Here is a 14,880-nt window from a genome sequence, read left to right on the forward strand (position 1 = left end):
ATATGTTAAATATGTATGTAGGTGTGAACATCTGTGGCTAAATTGCTAACAAAAGATACAGCTCCACTAACATAGTGGTGGATTTCCCCTCCTCCCCTCCCCCCCCCCAATTGTATTTCATTATATTCTAGCTTGATACTAATTTGGCTGTGTGGAACTTCAGTTACTTCTAACATAAAAGTCTGATGAGCAATGCTTTTTCCCCCCTTTATGGTCTTATAGACCCTTTATGGCTCCATAAGAACTAATAATGAAAGCCCTCATGAAAGTTGAATTTAAAATATATTTTAAAAAATAATTGTTAATCAAAAATAATCTTTGATGATACAAAGTGTTAACATCTTGTAAACTGTACATGAAAAATCAGAAGTTGCAATAGGACAGGGAAAACTTTGAATAATACATGTAAGGAAAAACGTATTTTTAGTGGATGAAAATAGACTAATCCAAAAGTGCAAACATACTGCAGAGCTGAACCTCTGAATAAAATCACCAACTGGAAAGAAATGTAGTAGGTCTGCACCTGTTTATTGTTGTTTAGGTTTCTTTCTCTTTGGCAGGTTAAGAGGGAATATTCAGCTATCCTAGATAAAGCAGCTGGTCTGTCTGCATCACATACTGCAAAATACAGTGTAACAAAGGGTTTCCCTGTGGAGGAATAATGTAGAGCACTCTGGAAAGTTGTTTTAACAGGCACCGGAAAAGTACAGGCAGCAATTTTGCTGTAATTCACAGCATTACAAATTGTTTTCATCCTCCTGAGATAAGAACCGTAAGCAAGCTGTAGAAGCTGAGGAGGCAGTTTTCAAGAAAGAGCTTTTTTGTGAATCCTTTGAGACTGCTTGAGGTGGAAGTAGATCTTCTGAGCAAGGTTGGTGCCACTGATTGTTCATGATTGCCTATGTTCTTCATGCCCAGTTAATTCTATTTTCATGTCTGCTGCTGAGAGTAATGCATAGAAATAGGAGTCTGTCATCTCTGTGGCTCCCTGGCACTACACATCTGACTAGCAAAGCAGTTCTGAAATTTTTGTGTTGTAGTTGATCTATGGGAGCATTTCTGAATTAAAAAGAAACAATACTCAAAAAAGAAGGCTTAAGGTAATATGTCATGATTACAGATTTGACCTGGTAGAGCCAAGTCTTAGACATACTGTTGCTTGTTAACTAGATGCCTGAAATCCTTATTCTGGAATTATAACTTTCCAATTTGACTATTATCAGTCCAGACCCACTGTTCAAGATGCGTACTTTCTGGCACACGTTGGAACAAAGTCATATATTTTGGTATTTCCTGAGATGGGAAGGGATTATGTTCTCCTTCTTTCTAGTTCAGAAAAAATTTTTTACATGTTATTCAGGTAATTTTCTTTTACATGTTATTCAGGTAATTTTCTTTTACATGTTATTCAGGTAATTTAATTTAATTTAATTTAATTTAATTGGACACTTCTCATGAATATAATTGAATTTAATTACATAAAAAAGTATTACTAATCTAAAAGGATTTCCTAATTGAAATTTACTATATCTAAAAAACTGGTTGGTGGGGACTCACATGGTTTAATTGCTTCTGAACATCCATGACAACTTTTGTCCTATTTCCTCATTTTTTTAAAAAAGATACTAATTCCCCTTTTGGTGTATGAGACATACAATAAGAAATACTGTGTGGCAATAAAAGCCACAGACTTTGCTGTCAGATACGTGGAGTTATATCTATTTTAAAATACCTGCTTGTATTTGTAACAAAAAATATGCAAAAAAATATGTATACCTGTGAAGGAGGACTTTTTACTTTGCACGCGTTACTTAAAGTAGAAGTATTCTATAAGTACTTGGAAAATTTTCACATTGATTTAAAACTGAATTTGAGCCTGATGCGTAAAATTTGTTTTTAAATTATTATTTTGAAGTTGGTGAAACTTGTCAAAATGAGAGTATTGTGAAAGAAACTTCAATGAATTAGCAAGTTTGTTACATGGGAGAGTTTGTCACTAATCTTTAGTATTAAGAACTTGTGAAATGTGACATAAAAGCAATAGACTTGTAAGAGTAGATTGGATTTTACTTACATCATCTCCTCTAAGCCCTGTTCCCAGTGCGTATTGTTGGCTGTCTTCCAGAAAACGTACTTTAATGTTGTATACTCTTCTTCCGTAATAGACAACCAAAACATACGGTTCAGTTTTTGATTTCTTTGAACAATCTCTAACCAAGAATGTCTCATCCTGAATGACACAGATTTAAATTATTGATTGCATGGTTAGCTCACAACAAAACTTTTAAACCATTGTGGACAGTTTACAGTTGTTTTCTCCAAGAGTTTACACCCTAGGATTTGGGACAAATTGTACTTACAGTGTTTTCCTGTAACAGTGCCTTCTCTGCTTCATGGCGACCATATTCTCCAATGTACCATTCATATTTGTTTAAGTCCTTAATTTTAAGATAGCATAATCAGTGTATGGAAATTAACCACAGCTGGCAGAAGCAAAAGCTGGTGAAAACAAACTATATCTAATCTGCATTTAAAGCAAGTTTAGTGCAGTTTATAAAAATAATTGTAATGCATCTCTATTGAGAAGTACTTTAGGAAATCTGAATCAAATTATACATCTAAATTCTTATCAGTGGCTTGAAGAGCTCATATTGGACTGTTTTCAAGAGTGCTGAATACCAACAGCTTCCAGACCATTTAACTTCCTGGGTTTTCAGAAGACATCCATTCTTAATGGTGTCTGGGTGTGTGCCCTATAGGGATAATCCTGCTTTCTAGAAACCTGTCTCCATCAAGCAAAGTGTTCTTTACCTTTTCAGTGGGTTGAGTAGGGGATTGCATTTCCTGGTTTGCAAGTGAGTGTTTTGAAGTAGTTTTGCATGCTGTGTACTGTGTAGGAGACGGTGACTTCTTCACTGACAAATTTGCTACATTTAACATGGACCCTGTAAAAGTAAATTCAGAAGAAAAAAAGTTGTATTTTTTAAACTAAAGTCATAGTTTCATTTTACCCTCAGTTTTATTTAGTAAGTCTGAGAATAGCATTTACATTTTAGAAGTACACTATTGTGATATTAACCTTTAAAATTTAGAGCAGTCAGTCATGAGTAGTCTTGTACTAATGCAGAACCAGTGATTTCAGATTCATGCCCCAAGAGATTTAACACATTGGTTTCCTGGTGGTTTTTAATTATCATCACTCTGCCAGGTTCTTGCGCACATAGCAAAATATTCAAGATAAACTACTAATAAAATAGCAAATGCTAAATAAAATTATAAATATAGGAGAAGTGTAATGGTTCATTCTGTTCTACTGCCACCTTTTGAGCCCCTTTTATTTGTGTTGGATCAGAGCTGCTGTTATGTTGGATCATATTAAAGCCCCTTATTATCCCATTACCAGCTAGCATTATTTCTACCCAGCTGTTGAAACCTTAAAGGATTCAGAGGTTCTGCCATGCTGAGAAACTTCAGTGTGCTCTGGGGCTTGTTTCAATTAAAAAATTTAGGACCAAGAAGTGAGGTTGCTCTTGCATTAGGAAAAAGATGAAGGTGATAGTCCCTGGCTGTGTGTTCCTGGTTCATACTTCACTGCTAGGATGGCAACTGACTGAGGGAGTGCACATATCTGAAAACTGCCCTCCCAAAGCAAATGTCATTTACTGTCTGTAGGCTTAGGGCTGCCATTTACCAGCTGGACCCAGCTTGCCAGGTCACTGGGAAGCTCGCATGGGTCAGGAACACAAAGTGTGGGGTAATGTGGGAGGCTCGGGCTGAGACCAAAGAGGATTCAGTGGAAACAGCCTGAGAAAAGCAAGGGCTTGCTTTCAATGTATAGGTCAAATGCAGTTTGCAGGTACGTGACATGGGGATAAAATGGTTAATTGAAGATAAAAACCATCATATCCTGCTCTACAATAGAAAGCATTTTTGTTTATTTCATGCAATGCTGGTGGGAGAAATGACATAGTGTCTATTTTAAGAGTAAATGAGAAAAACTATTATCAATGGCTTCCATCTTTTCCTTCTGGTTACTGTCACAAGAGACAGCACTGTTTGCCAAAGTAGTATTTCATTATGTTTTATCTATTGTTCATGCTTATCAGTTTATTATTTTTCTGTCTGTACATTGTATATCACAGAATACTAAAGAAATCTTATGTGGAAGATATTCTTTTACAGAAGAGTAATAATTTTCACTGTGTTCCCTTGTTTCATACATACATTTAGCATGTTCTGGTTTATAACAGCATTACATTTGTTTTTAAGACAGTAAAAAATGTCTGCTGATCTCAGTAGACAAACAGCTATGATCTTCAGCAGGCAATTGGTGCATTCAGAAATGAAATCACTGTACAAAGGGTCTGGGACCAGACATCTACATTTTGTTTCTGTAATCAGTTTGAGCTGTCACAGTGTGAGTGTGTCACCCTTCAGCTTTTTGGCTCCTGATTTTGGCATTTGTGTTCACATTGCATTTTTTGTGGCTATCCCCAAATATTTTATTTTTAATAAGAGACCCCATGGCTAGGACCATGTTTGCTTTGTGACTGGTGCTGTGTATGTTCTGTGCAATTTTTTTCTGGTATGTCTTAAGCTGTGGGACAAGAAGTGGAAAATAATCTTGCAATGCTCATGTTCTGGGTCTGGCTGGAATGGAGTTAACAACAGCTCTCATTTGTATAGCGGGGGCCAAAACTGAACAATATTAATGTTGACTTGCAGGATGTTCCTTTAGGTAAAGCCACACAGTCCAGGGGAAGTCCTATTTTCAAACATAATTATTTGACAGACCTGCCTGATAATGGCACCTACAAGTCCTTCCCTCTAGGAATCTGGGATAAATCTAAAGCAATTTCATCAAAGATCAGTTTATTTGTTTACACAAGGCATTAAACCCATAGTAACCGCTCTACAATGTCCTGAACATCTGTAGCTTCCATTTAGCCCAGCTGATTTAATCTCTGCCTGGAAAAGCAGACAGTTGTGCTCACAGCATGCACTTTCTCTGTGGCTCTTTCTGTGCCCAAGCAATTTGCCTTCTTTTCCTCTCCCCATCGTCCTTTAGTAGCTTGTCTAAATCCCCTTCCTATTCTGGGTTTGGGGGCTACAATGATTCAACACTTGCATTCAAGGTTGGGCATGGGGTGTAGCTGTGCAAGTAACTCTGATTGTTTCTTCATTGCTATTGCCTGTGCCATTGTTTTACTTGTTTTCCGCTGGTTTGCTTTTACATTCCCTTTGTACTAACTCCATGCATTGAAAATCCTCACTGTAGACATACACACATAGAAACATGGATCTGTTTCTTATTTATCCACACCTGATCTAGTTTTCAAAGCAATCTCTGGTTCTTACCTGAGCTGCAAATGTTTTTAGAGCTCTGCTTGCACTGAAGGCTAGGAAAAAGCAATGAATGAAAGTAACGTCAGAAAACTATTTCTGTTAGCAGCAGTATTTAAGAGGCAAATTAGAGAGCAATGCATAGCTGTGCTTCCCCAGAATACCCCTTCCTCTACTAATTGCAGCTTTGGGCCTTTCTGAGTTTTGGGTGGTCATTTTTTATTTAGCATCTTTTGACAGATTTCCCATTAATTTCATGAGCCACTTTTTGAAGCTGTATAAATATTTACCCTCCGCAAGAGAATTTGGCAAGAGTTTCACATTTTAACTGCGTGTGTAGTGAAGCACAATTTGCTTTTATCCGTTTTGAGCATGTTCCCTGATGTTCCCCATCCTTCTATAGGAAGACCCAGGGATCAGTTGTTCCCTGTCCTTCCTGATTTTCTAGACCGCTGCTGAGTACCCAGCTGGTATTTTGTTGTGCTATTAATTAGAATGGTTACACTGGGACGAGCACCGACCAAATAACTTCACATAAGAGAGCCACTGGTGCCACACAAGAAGAAACAAAATAGTAGGGGTCACAAATACTGTCATGTGTACTCCAGACAATAATTTTATCTTGGAGAAATGCCATCATTGGAAACAAGGCTAGATGTAAGATTCAGTATTTGTCTAGGAAAGATATTGAATCATTCATATATTTCCTATATACTTTATCCTATACTTCTGGTTTTTGTTGAGTACTTTAGGAGGATATAGCACATTTAAAAAAGCACATTTAGAACATAAAAGAACATAAAGCACATTTAGAAAAGAAAGATTTGTGTAGGTTACGAAAGAAAAATAGGAGCAGCTGTGGCAGATGTCTGTGGAAGAATAATTGTCCTTTGAAAGGCCAGGTGTGTATTCTTTGTTTATGAAAACAAGAAATAAAGGGAAGAGGAAATGTTGAGGCTGGAGATAGCAGAGCTGCTTTATACAGTATATCTAACACCCTATCATGGAAAGTGAGGCAAAAATGTAATACAGTAGTATGCTATTAAAGATAAAAGTTGAATGTGCAATTACAATAGCTTGAAAGCAATTCCCAAAGATGATTCTTGTCACACATCAGGGCAAGACATAATATATCAGTACATGGCATCAGAAAGTGATATCTTGCTTTTATTGCATAGTGAAATATTATTTTCTAGGGTAGAATGTTTAGTCCTTGAAGCATGTAGTACAAACTCATGAAATTCTTGTATTCTTACCTGGCTTCAGGATGATGCTTTGATTTATGCTGTTGTGCTTGAATATATATGTCAGGCTTCTTCCCCAAATCTGTAACTATTCATAAAAAGAATAAGAACTTATTTCCTCTAACATGTAACTTTGACAGTATCTAGTAACTACTGTGAAATAAATTAACTAAATTCATACATGAGGAGGAGGAGGCAGTTCAATAGGAAAACCTCGTAGGCTGCATCAGTCTGGCTTAAATGAGTCAGCTAACGATTTCAGTGGGAAACATTTATACTGGTACCAAATGTTACAGGTTTTGCTGATGCCAAATATGGCTTAACGTAATGGTAAATAATGTAGAATGGTGTACTAGAAGTATATGGAGGGTTCATAAATCCTTTTTATAGGACAGGATAGATAGGCATTGAATGTATTAATGCAGTCAATACTATTTCTAGCTGAAAATCAGGAAACTGCCTTAATCTGCAAAAGGAAATGCCAGAGGAAATTATGAACTCATAAACACGAAGGTATAAAGAGCATAAAAATTGTGTAGCCTGTATCTATCTTCAAAGTATGTCAGAGTAACATTTTTTTAATGGACCTTCCATGCATATGTACACAGTGAGTGGCTTAAGCTGTTTTTAAAAAGCTAAATGTACTCTAAAGAATTGACATGTTTTCAAAACATTTTTGTTTTGTTTTGTAGTTTTAAAAACCTACAGCTGTTAAAAAACTTTCTTTCAAAATTCTCACCCTCAAATTATGGTAGAAGAGCAAGATAAAGAGAAATATTCTCTGTGCAGATCAGATTAATCTGGTCTTTTCTTCTATGGATATCCTTCCCTCAGGTTTAGGTTCCAGCACTCTTATTTTCCTCAGAACCTTAAGGCTTTGATTTGCTTAGAACGAATGTGGTACCCTGGTTCCCCAGATAGCTGTAGTTAATGCCAAGTTAATTCCCCTTTTCCATTACATCTTCCCCAACTCTTGAGGTCACTCTAAATCTCTCTGTTCTCAGTAGACATATACCTGAGGGGTGTCTCTTACTCGTAAATATAGAGCCAGACAGCCTGATGCTACATAGCAGGATAGATGTCAGGGGCTTATCCTGGTTACTTCAGCTGGAACTTTAATAGCAGAATGTTTTGTTCTTGGAATGTAAAGGAAAGACAAACAAATTAATGCCAGAGTATTAAATACTAACCTTGTTCTCTTCCAGGTGCCTATATATAAAAGAACATAGAGAGTAAATATTTTTCTTTTGATTACCAACTTGAACTTACCCCAACAGGCCCAACTCCCTTTTAATTTTAAAACAATATATAGGCATTCAATCATTAATACCTGATCACTTTGTCAAAAACTCAGGTGGAATGCTGATCTCAGTCCACTGGCAACGAGAACTGAATTTTTAGGTGTATAAGTGAACATAATGGTTTAGTGCAGTGATCACCATTTCATATTGACTGTTGTGCATCAGTTTAACTCACAATATGGTTTTCCTTCATTGATCTTGTATTAAATCAAGAGATTGATTTTGACTGACTGGAGGTACAGTATGCAAAGATTAAAATCAGTCATTTCTTTTCAGGCTCCTTAACTGGCAGTACAATTATTTTGACTGTCATGGCAGTCAAAATAATGCAAAATATATTAAAAATATATCAAAAATAATTTGGCACTTTGTTCAAAATCACTATGTGGTGAGTCTTAATTCAGCATATTATATTACAAAGAAGTAAATGATAGGCAGGTATCTGAAGACCGGAGTTTGACTCATAAATTCACTGTGTTTCTGTATTGTTTTGATATGGGAATAGTAATGATTTTGTTAATTTGTTACATACAAGACTATAATACATAAGTATTAAAGGATAAAATGTTTTACTCTTTGTAGATATTGCACTTTGAGCTTTCCTTAAAGATTACTTCCTGAATAATGTTTACCCATTACTTAGAAATTCAGTCTCATTCAGGTCGGAAGGGACCTAGGCAGGCAGGTCTCTAGTCCAAGCTCCTGCTTAAAGCACGGTGAACTGTGAGATGAGCTTTGACCAGCTGGGTCTTGCAAACCTCCAGATTTCACAACCTCTCTGGGCAACCTGTTCCAACACCCTCATAAATACCCTCAAAATTAATTTTTCCTCCTTACTTCTAGTTGTAACCTCTCTCATCTCAAGATCATTGCCTCTAGTACTTTCACTGTGCACCCTGTAAAGTATCATGCTCTGCCTTCTTGGTAGTCATCCCTTAGGCACTGGCAGGCTATTGGGTTCCCCCAAAGCCCAGCCTCACCAGCCTCATTTCACAGGGAGGTGCTGTGCTCCCTGGCTGTACTGGTGAGCCTCTGCTGACCAACTCCTCTCTGTCAGCTGTAGCCTTGTAAAGTACTCCAGGTGTTGTCTAGTGAGTGATGGGTAAAAGTGAATAGACCCTTCCCTTGGTCTCTTGGCTGTTCTTCTGTTGATACAGCTCAATATGGTCTTAGCTTTATGGCCACCAAGGGCACATCAGTGGCTCAAGTTCAGCCTATGGTCCACAGGTCCTTTAAAGCAGAGCTGCTGTCAAGGGGGCCAGTTCATCTGGGGGCAGGATTTTTCATTTGTCCTTTCCAATTGAGCTCCTTTTGACCCTTTCCTGACAGCCTGTCTGCACCTGGTGAAGGGTACTCCTACCCTCAAACCTATCGACCTGCCATTTGGTGTATGAAACTCTGACAAGGGCACACTGTCTCCTCCTCTAGGTTACACTGAAACTATTTATGTCTTCAGAGCTACATGAATGGGAAGTGATCCAAATTAAATCTTATCTTTTCCGTGTTCTGAGATACACAATATTTCTCCTTAAGATGTAGCCAAACTATGAGCCTGTTAGGAGCTGCAGTATCTGTGCAGCTGTACAGTGCCCAGCCAGAAATATTAGTTACAGAAGTAAGATATTTATTGTTCTTGGGGGTTTTTTCATGTCTTGTTTGTAATGAGTTGGTATCTAGGACACGACAAAGCATTTCGTGTTAAAATATTTTCTTGCCAATATATCATTTTTTTACAATTAATGTTAATTACAATATTGCAATCAAATCAATATGTTTAAAACAAAAAGTTTCTAACCACAGGAGGAGTGAGGTTTGGGACAGGTTCCCAGTCAGAACTGTGGAGAAGAAAAACTCAAAAGGATTTCAAAGTTAGAGCTAGACCAGTCTATGGATTTGTGCTACAGTCTGCTGTGGTAGGAAATGGGTGGGCTTAGCTACTGTAGGAATTCCTTTCTTTCTTCCTTTCCCTTGCAATGAGATAAAAAACCAATGCAATGGAAATGTATTAGTGCAGTAAATAGAACATTATTGTAGGGAGTGTATCTCTTAAATACGCCTTATAGGAAACCACTTGCCATATCTAAGCCCTTTTAATGCTGCACCTCTGCTTTACTTCATTGGCCCAAGCAGAAAGTGAAGGAACTTGTTAAAATTTTTTTTACAGAAATTGGGATCTGGAGGAAAAAAACCCAAATCACTTGTCTTTGCCAGTCTCTGTAAAAGTTATGGCTTTCTGCTTTATATATGCCTATAGGTGCCTTCCCAGTATCGCGCCTCTCAGGTTCTGCCCTCTGGACACAGCCAGCTGCACAGGGCTTGTGAGAGGCCCTAGGGAAGGAGAAAGGGGAGGAGAGGGGGAAAGGAGCTGAGGAGTAACAGATGAGGTTCATTCTAGATAGAAAATATCTTGATTTTTATTTCTCTTATTGAACAGGATCATCTTATTTTTGAGGTAGCCTTGTATTTACATCAAAGTAATACTATTATACTCCTCTATTGCCCTTATAATTCTAGTTGTCTGCTTTTGAAAAGCTGTGGAATCTCTATTTCTCTGGAACATAACGTCTCTCCCACTGCTCATCATTCATAGGCGTCTGCAACGTCTGGCAGTTGTCAGATATGCTTTTATGTGGATACTTGGGAAGGTAGCATTGCACTGTATGTATATTTTTATTTCTGCAAGCAACTTCAGGAACTGATCTACCATTCAGAAAGTAGTGGTATTGAAAATGCTACACACGTTAAAGATACTTTTATGACCCAAAGCTAATATGATCATTATAGTATTTTTACCAAATAGGCTAAAATACTGTAACAAGAGAAGCTGTGCAACCATGAAATGTGTGTGGTTTTTATGGTCCTAATATATACAAAGATGATTACTTACTTTGTTTAGTTCTTTAACAGATAGATGTCTGGAAAAGAAAATTATATACAAACCATTTCATTATCATAAAATAAAAATAATTTTTGGTACTTAAATACTTTGATTACATCATCACTGAAAATTAACAGCCCTTGGCGAGAGAAGGATTTTATTACTGCTATAGAAGTGCAGAGGCTGGTTATTTTTTTCCATAAATTTTTTGCAGGAGAAGGTTATGGGCTTCCATAAAAAGGAATTGCATCCTCTGAATTCATTATGGTTAATGAGAGAAGTCTTTATTAAGGATTTATTCTGGGAGGAGGGGAGAAGAGATATAAATGATTATCAGCTTTCTTCAACACTTCCAATCTCATGCCAAAAAGTCGTTTTATGAACTTTAAAGTCAACTATTAATGGAGATTGCTTCCTTTAAGACTGAAGGGTTTCAAAAATGAAACATTTAGAGAGGCAGAATGGAAAGTGTAAAGGAAAAGAAGTGCAACCAGGAAAAGAGGAATGGAGAGTGCTCCTCATGGTCCTGGTTCAAGTAGGTGTTTAGGTATTTTTCTGCCTTCTGACATGCTGATCAACAGGATTATCTGCCTTTCCTGAGAAGGTTCGTCAGAAAGTACTATCCCCACAAAAAGTGACAATGTATTGATTATAACATCTTTTGTTAGATGTCTTGGGTATGGTGAACACTCATGCCTTTTAGCAGTATGTATCTTGTAATAAAAGAGGCAGAGGACCAGATTTTAGAAGTTTTTTTGCAACATAAGGTGTGGATAAACTTTGAGTAGTTTTGTGAAGGCTCCAGGATTTAGTCCCTGCTTAGCTTACCTCCTGGACTGTGAGAGAATGACATGGAGTTATTTTGCCAAATCAGAGAGAGTGCAAAAGGAAGACACAGTATAGAAAACTCTGGGAGCTATTTTTCAACACTTGTTTGGTGAGAATGAGTCTCTTCCTGGTGTCTGTGCTGAAAACATCAGCATAGAGGGTTAAAGACTTGAGAAATTTGGGAATTATTTGCTAGGTGAATGTTTCGGGAAGGTTAGGAGAAAGGAGAGGAACTGTTTTGAGTTTGAATAGTTGCCTTTGTGTTAGCTTCTAAAATTTGTTAGCTTGTCTTCCAAGGTCATTATTTGATGTGTGAAAGCTTATATTGAGGACATTGGGTGCATGGTACAGTTCAGGGGTAATAAAGGTGTGCTCGCCGGTCTTGCCAGGGACTTGTCACTTGCACGGCCAGATTACCACAGGCCTTAAATGTTTAAATCACACCAAAGCTTCTAAGATACATTCCAGGATCCTGGACATACCTATTATTATTATTTTTTATCATGGTATTTATAAAGTGTGTAAATAATGAAGTGTTTAATTTTATAAGTCTTCCAAATCTTGTTGGAAAACAAGACTCTTAAGTCACATCTGCGGTTTGACAGCTCTGCTTACAGTCTAGCAGATAATGGCTGTAGTGCCGTACTCCTCCCCACTGCATCTTATATGTATGTTTTCTCCTTACAAAGCTGTGACTGGACTGGAGATGGGTGAGAAATATTTTGAGTGAAGTGCTTGTGTGCCTTCCCCAGATCATGTGTGGTCTTAGACTGTGCCACTGCTCTCTTACTCATGTGATTAAAAACCTAACACTATAAAAATCCCCAAAACAAACTATTAGAAATATTTCGGTATCTATAACTGCAATGAGAAGTGGAGTTTGGTGATTATGATATTTGCTGCTGCCTTTTACTTCTAGAATAAGAAATGACATGTATTTATATTACAGAATTTGGCTTTATAATCGGACCTTTCAAATCCAAGTGCTCTGTGTACTGATGTCTGCTGGCAAACACAATTTATAACAGTTCTCACAGAGCTTTCAATGTGTGTGCTGCCCTACCGAGGGAGGGGATCAGTCGTGGGATTGGGAACTTTGCAGCTGAAGGTCAGATCACACACCTGATATTCATATTAATAAAATGTCTTAACCAACAGTTTTTGGAAGCTAATCCAAGAAAGAATTTAAGCACCATTCAGGAAAAAATCCCACCAACCCATACTTAGAGCTTGCTTCTTAAGTATATACTTAACTATAAGCAGAAGATTATTTCATTTATTTGTAAGCTTCCCCTCACAGGAATTGTAGTGACCTTTATAAAATGAATCAAAATTCCATTCAGATGAACTGAAATTAAAACCATTTAAGGAAGAATGGACAGGATTGACACAGCTCAGTTGTGTCCAAACTTCTGGCTGCAATAGATTTCTGTCAAGAGGCATTTGAGTGTTTTATCCTGTGGCCTCTGGATGTGTGTCATTCCTTTTCCTACCATGTGTCCTCCACCATCCCCATTTATGAATGTGCATTGCGGTCACACAGCAAGAGCAGACATGCCTCTGACTAGATACACGTGTGAAAAAAGCAATGAGACTCATAACCAGACAGATGCTTGGTCATACAGCTGGACATAAGCAGTTTGTGCTTCAGGACTCATCCACACTGCTGTGTCAGGATGCTGGATGAACATGGGCGTTGCACAACAGAGGAGGGCAAGATGGAAAGAGCAAGAAGTGACTCGTAGCCTCTATTCATTGGTCTTAAGGGATGGAGAAAGACTTCTGGCTACAGATTAGTCATTTCTTTTGCTGAATGTAATGTCCTTGGAATGTGGAGTGTATTTCTGTTTTTCTGGTGTGGTCAGTGTATTTCCTCCTTCCCTTGATTCACCAGCTGTGCTAAGCAGATGCAATTGTTTCTGCTTAAAAGTAGTTGCAAAACCTCTAAATGTTAGTAAGAAAAAGTAAGACAAACCTGAAAGTGTTAATGAAAGTTCTGCCTACTTTTCTGCTCCTTTACTTCTTCACCATTATTTTGGCAGTTTTTTCTTTAAAAACTGCTAGTGTCACATTACGCTAAATTCCACTTCTCAATTATTCACAGCTGTCAAAAGAATAACGTTTTTTCTTCTTAAGTAAAAGCAGAGGTGTGATGGAGGTAAGGCCTTGTGGTTTGACTGGGGACAGTGTTTTGGTTCTTGGGGAATGAGGATGAGGAATGCAGTCCTACCTTGTGACTTTTGCTGATATTGGGAAGGTGTGAGCTTGGCTGAGCACTTTCCTTGTGTGAAAGAACTGGCTGCTTGTCTTCGGCTCTGGAGGAAGTGGCTGATACTGCTTTGGCAGTGTCTTCAGAGGCCTAGGGAGGTCAAAGGAGAATTTGAAAAACTATTAGAGAATAAAGGAGGCAAGGAACAGTGTTCTGAGGACAAGAAGTAAAACACTGGAATTTTCTGAGAGCATTTCAATGTATTTGTGCTGAGCTTAGTTCTGGTCCAGGAGCTTCCTGGGGCCCTTCAGTAACAATAGTAATATCGGATAATATTCTACATTTGCAAGACGTTACTGTGTTACATGCCACTTAACCCCATTTTTGTGTGCTTCACCACTGTGTGCCCAGTGCAGCTCTCCAGTGCTGATATTTCTGGGTGGATATGGCTGTGTTTAAGGTCCAGCCAGGGAGTATGCTGCTGTTCTGACACATAGACAAAATGCTCTTCATGCCAGAGGACTTGCAGTTAATGCCAGCCCAGTGTTTTCTGGCAGGTGTGGGCACAGTCTGCTTGTGCTCTGAGCCCAGCCAGTTGCAGCCCAGCTCCAGCTGGAAGCTGCAGCACATAGAGCTGGGTGAGTCAAACCGGAGGTGCATTCATGCTGTGCTGCAGACCTGCCCTTCAGTGGTGGGCTCCTGGGGAGGTACCGTGAAGCTACACTGTCCTTTTATGCTCCTACTTCATATTTTAACTTGAGGAATAATTAAATATGTCTGTACTTTTAATAATATTTTAAATTTCTTTATAGCTTTTATGGCAGTCAGTGTAGGCATGAAGGAGTAAGCTTGTTAGTCCTGGATAACTTGTTGGAAGGATGTTTTAATGGTAGGAGTTATTGTTTGGGGTTGAAAATTCAAAGAAGTGATTAATTTTTTGCAAATGTGCATAACAGAAGAATACATTCGTGGAATAGAGCTTGATTCATCTTCTGTGTAAGTGGCAATATCCTACTTGATTTCTATGGACGTGATTTAGAGTTGTAGCAAAAAAAAAATAGCAGAAAGATTTAAGGG

The 14,880-nt window shown here is 38.0% G+C and overlaps 1 protein-coding gene across 1 annotated transcript in view; it reads right to left on the reverse strand.

Moving 5' to 3' along the window:
* CLNK (cytokine dependent hematopoietic cell linker) overlaps positions 1-14,880 on the reverse strand; it is a 31,184-nt gene that overhangs the window by 2,874 nt on the left and 13,430 nt on the right. The window contains exons 10-17 of the mRNA XM_030492300.1: positions 13,825-13,953; positions 10,776-10,803; positions 7,778-7,796; positions 6,600-6,675; positions 5,359-5,399; positions 2,812-2,945; positions 2,361-2,438; positions 2,075-2,230 (exon numbers count right to left, since the gene is read on the reverse strand). Of these exons, the coding sequence (XP_030348160.1) occupies positions 2,075-2,230; positions 2,361-2,438; positions 2,812-2,945; positions 5,359-5,399; positions 6,600-6,675; positions 7,778-7,796; positions 10,776-10,803; positions 13,825-13,953 (661 nt within the window). The remainder of the gene's footprint in view (positions 1-2,074; positions 2,231-2,360; positions 2,439-2,811; positions 2,946-5,358; positions 5,400-6,599; positions 6,676-7,777; positions 7,797-10,775; positions 10,804-13,824; positions 13,954-14,880) is intronic.

Source organism: Strigops habroptila, chromosome 7, assembly GCF_004027225.2.
Source record: "Strigops habroptila isolate Jane chromosome 7, bStrHab1.2.pri, whole genome shotgun sequence".
Taxonomy (NCBI): Eukaryota; Metazoa; Chordata; class Aves; order Psittaciformes; family Psittacidae; genus Strigops; species Strigops habroptila.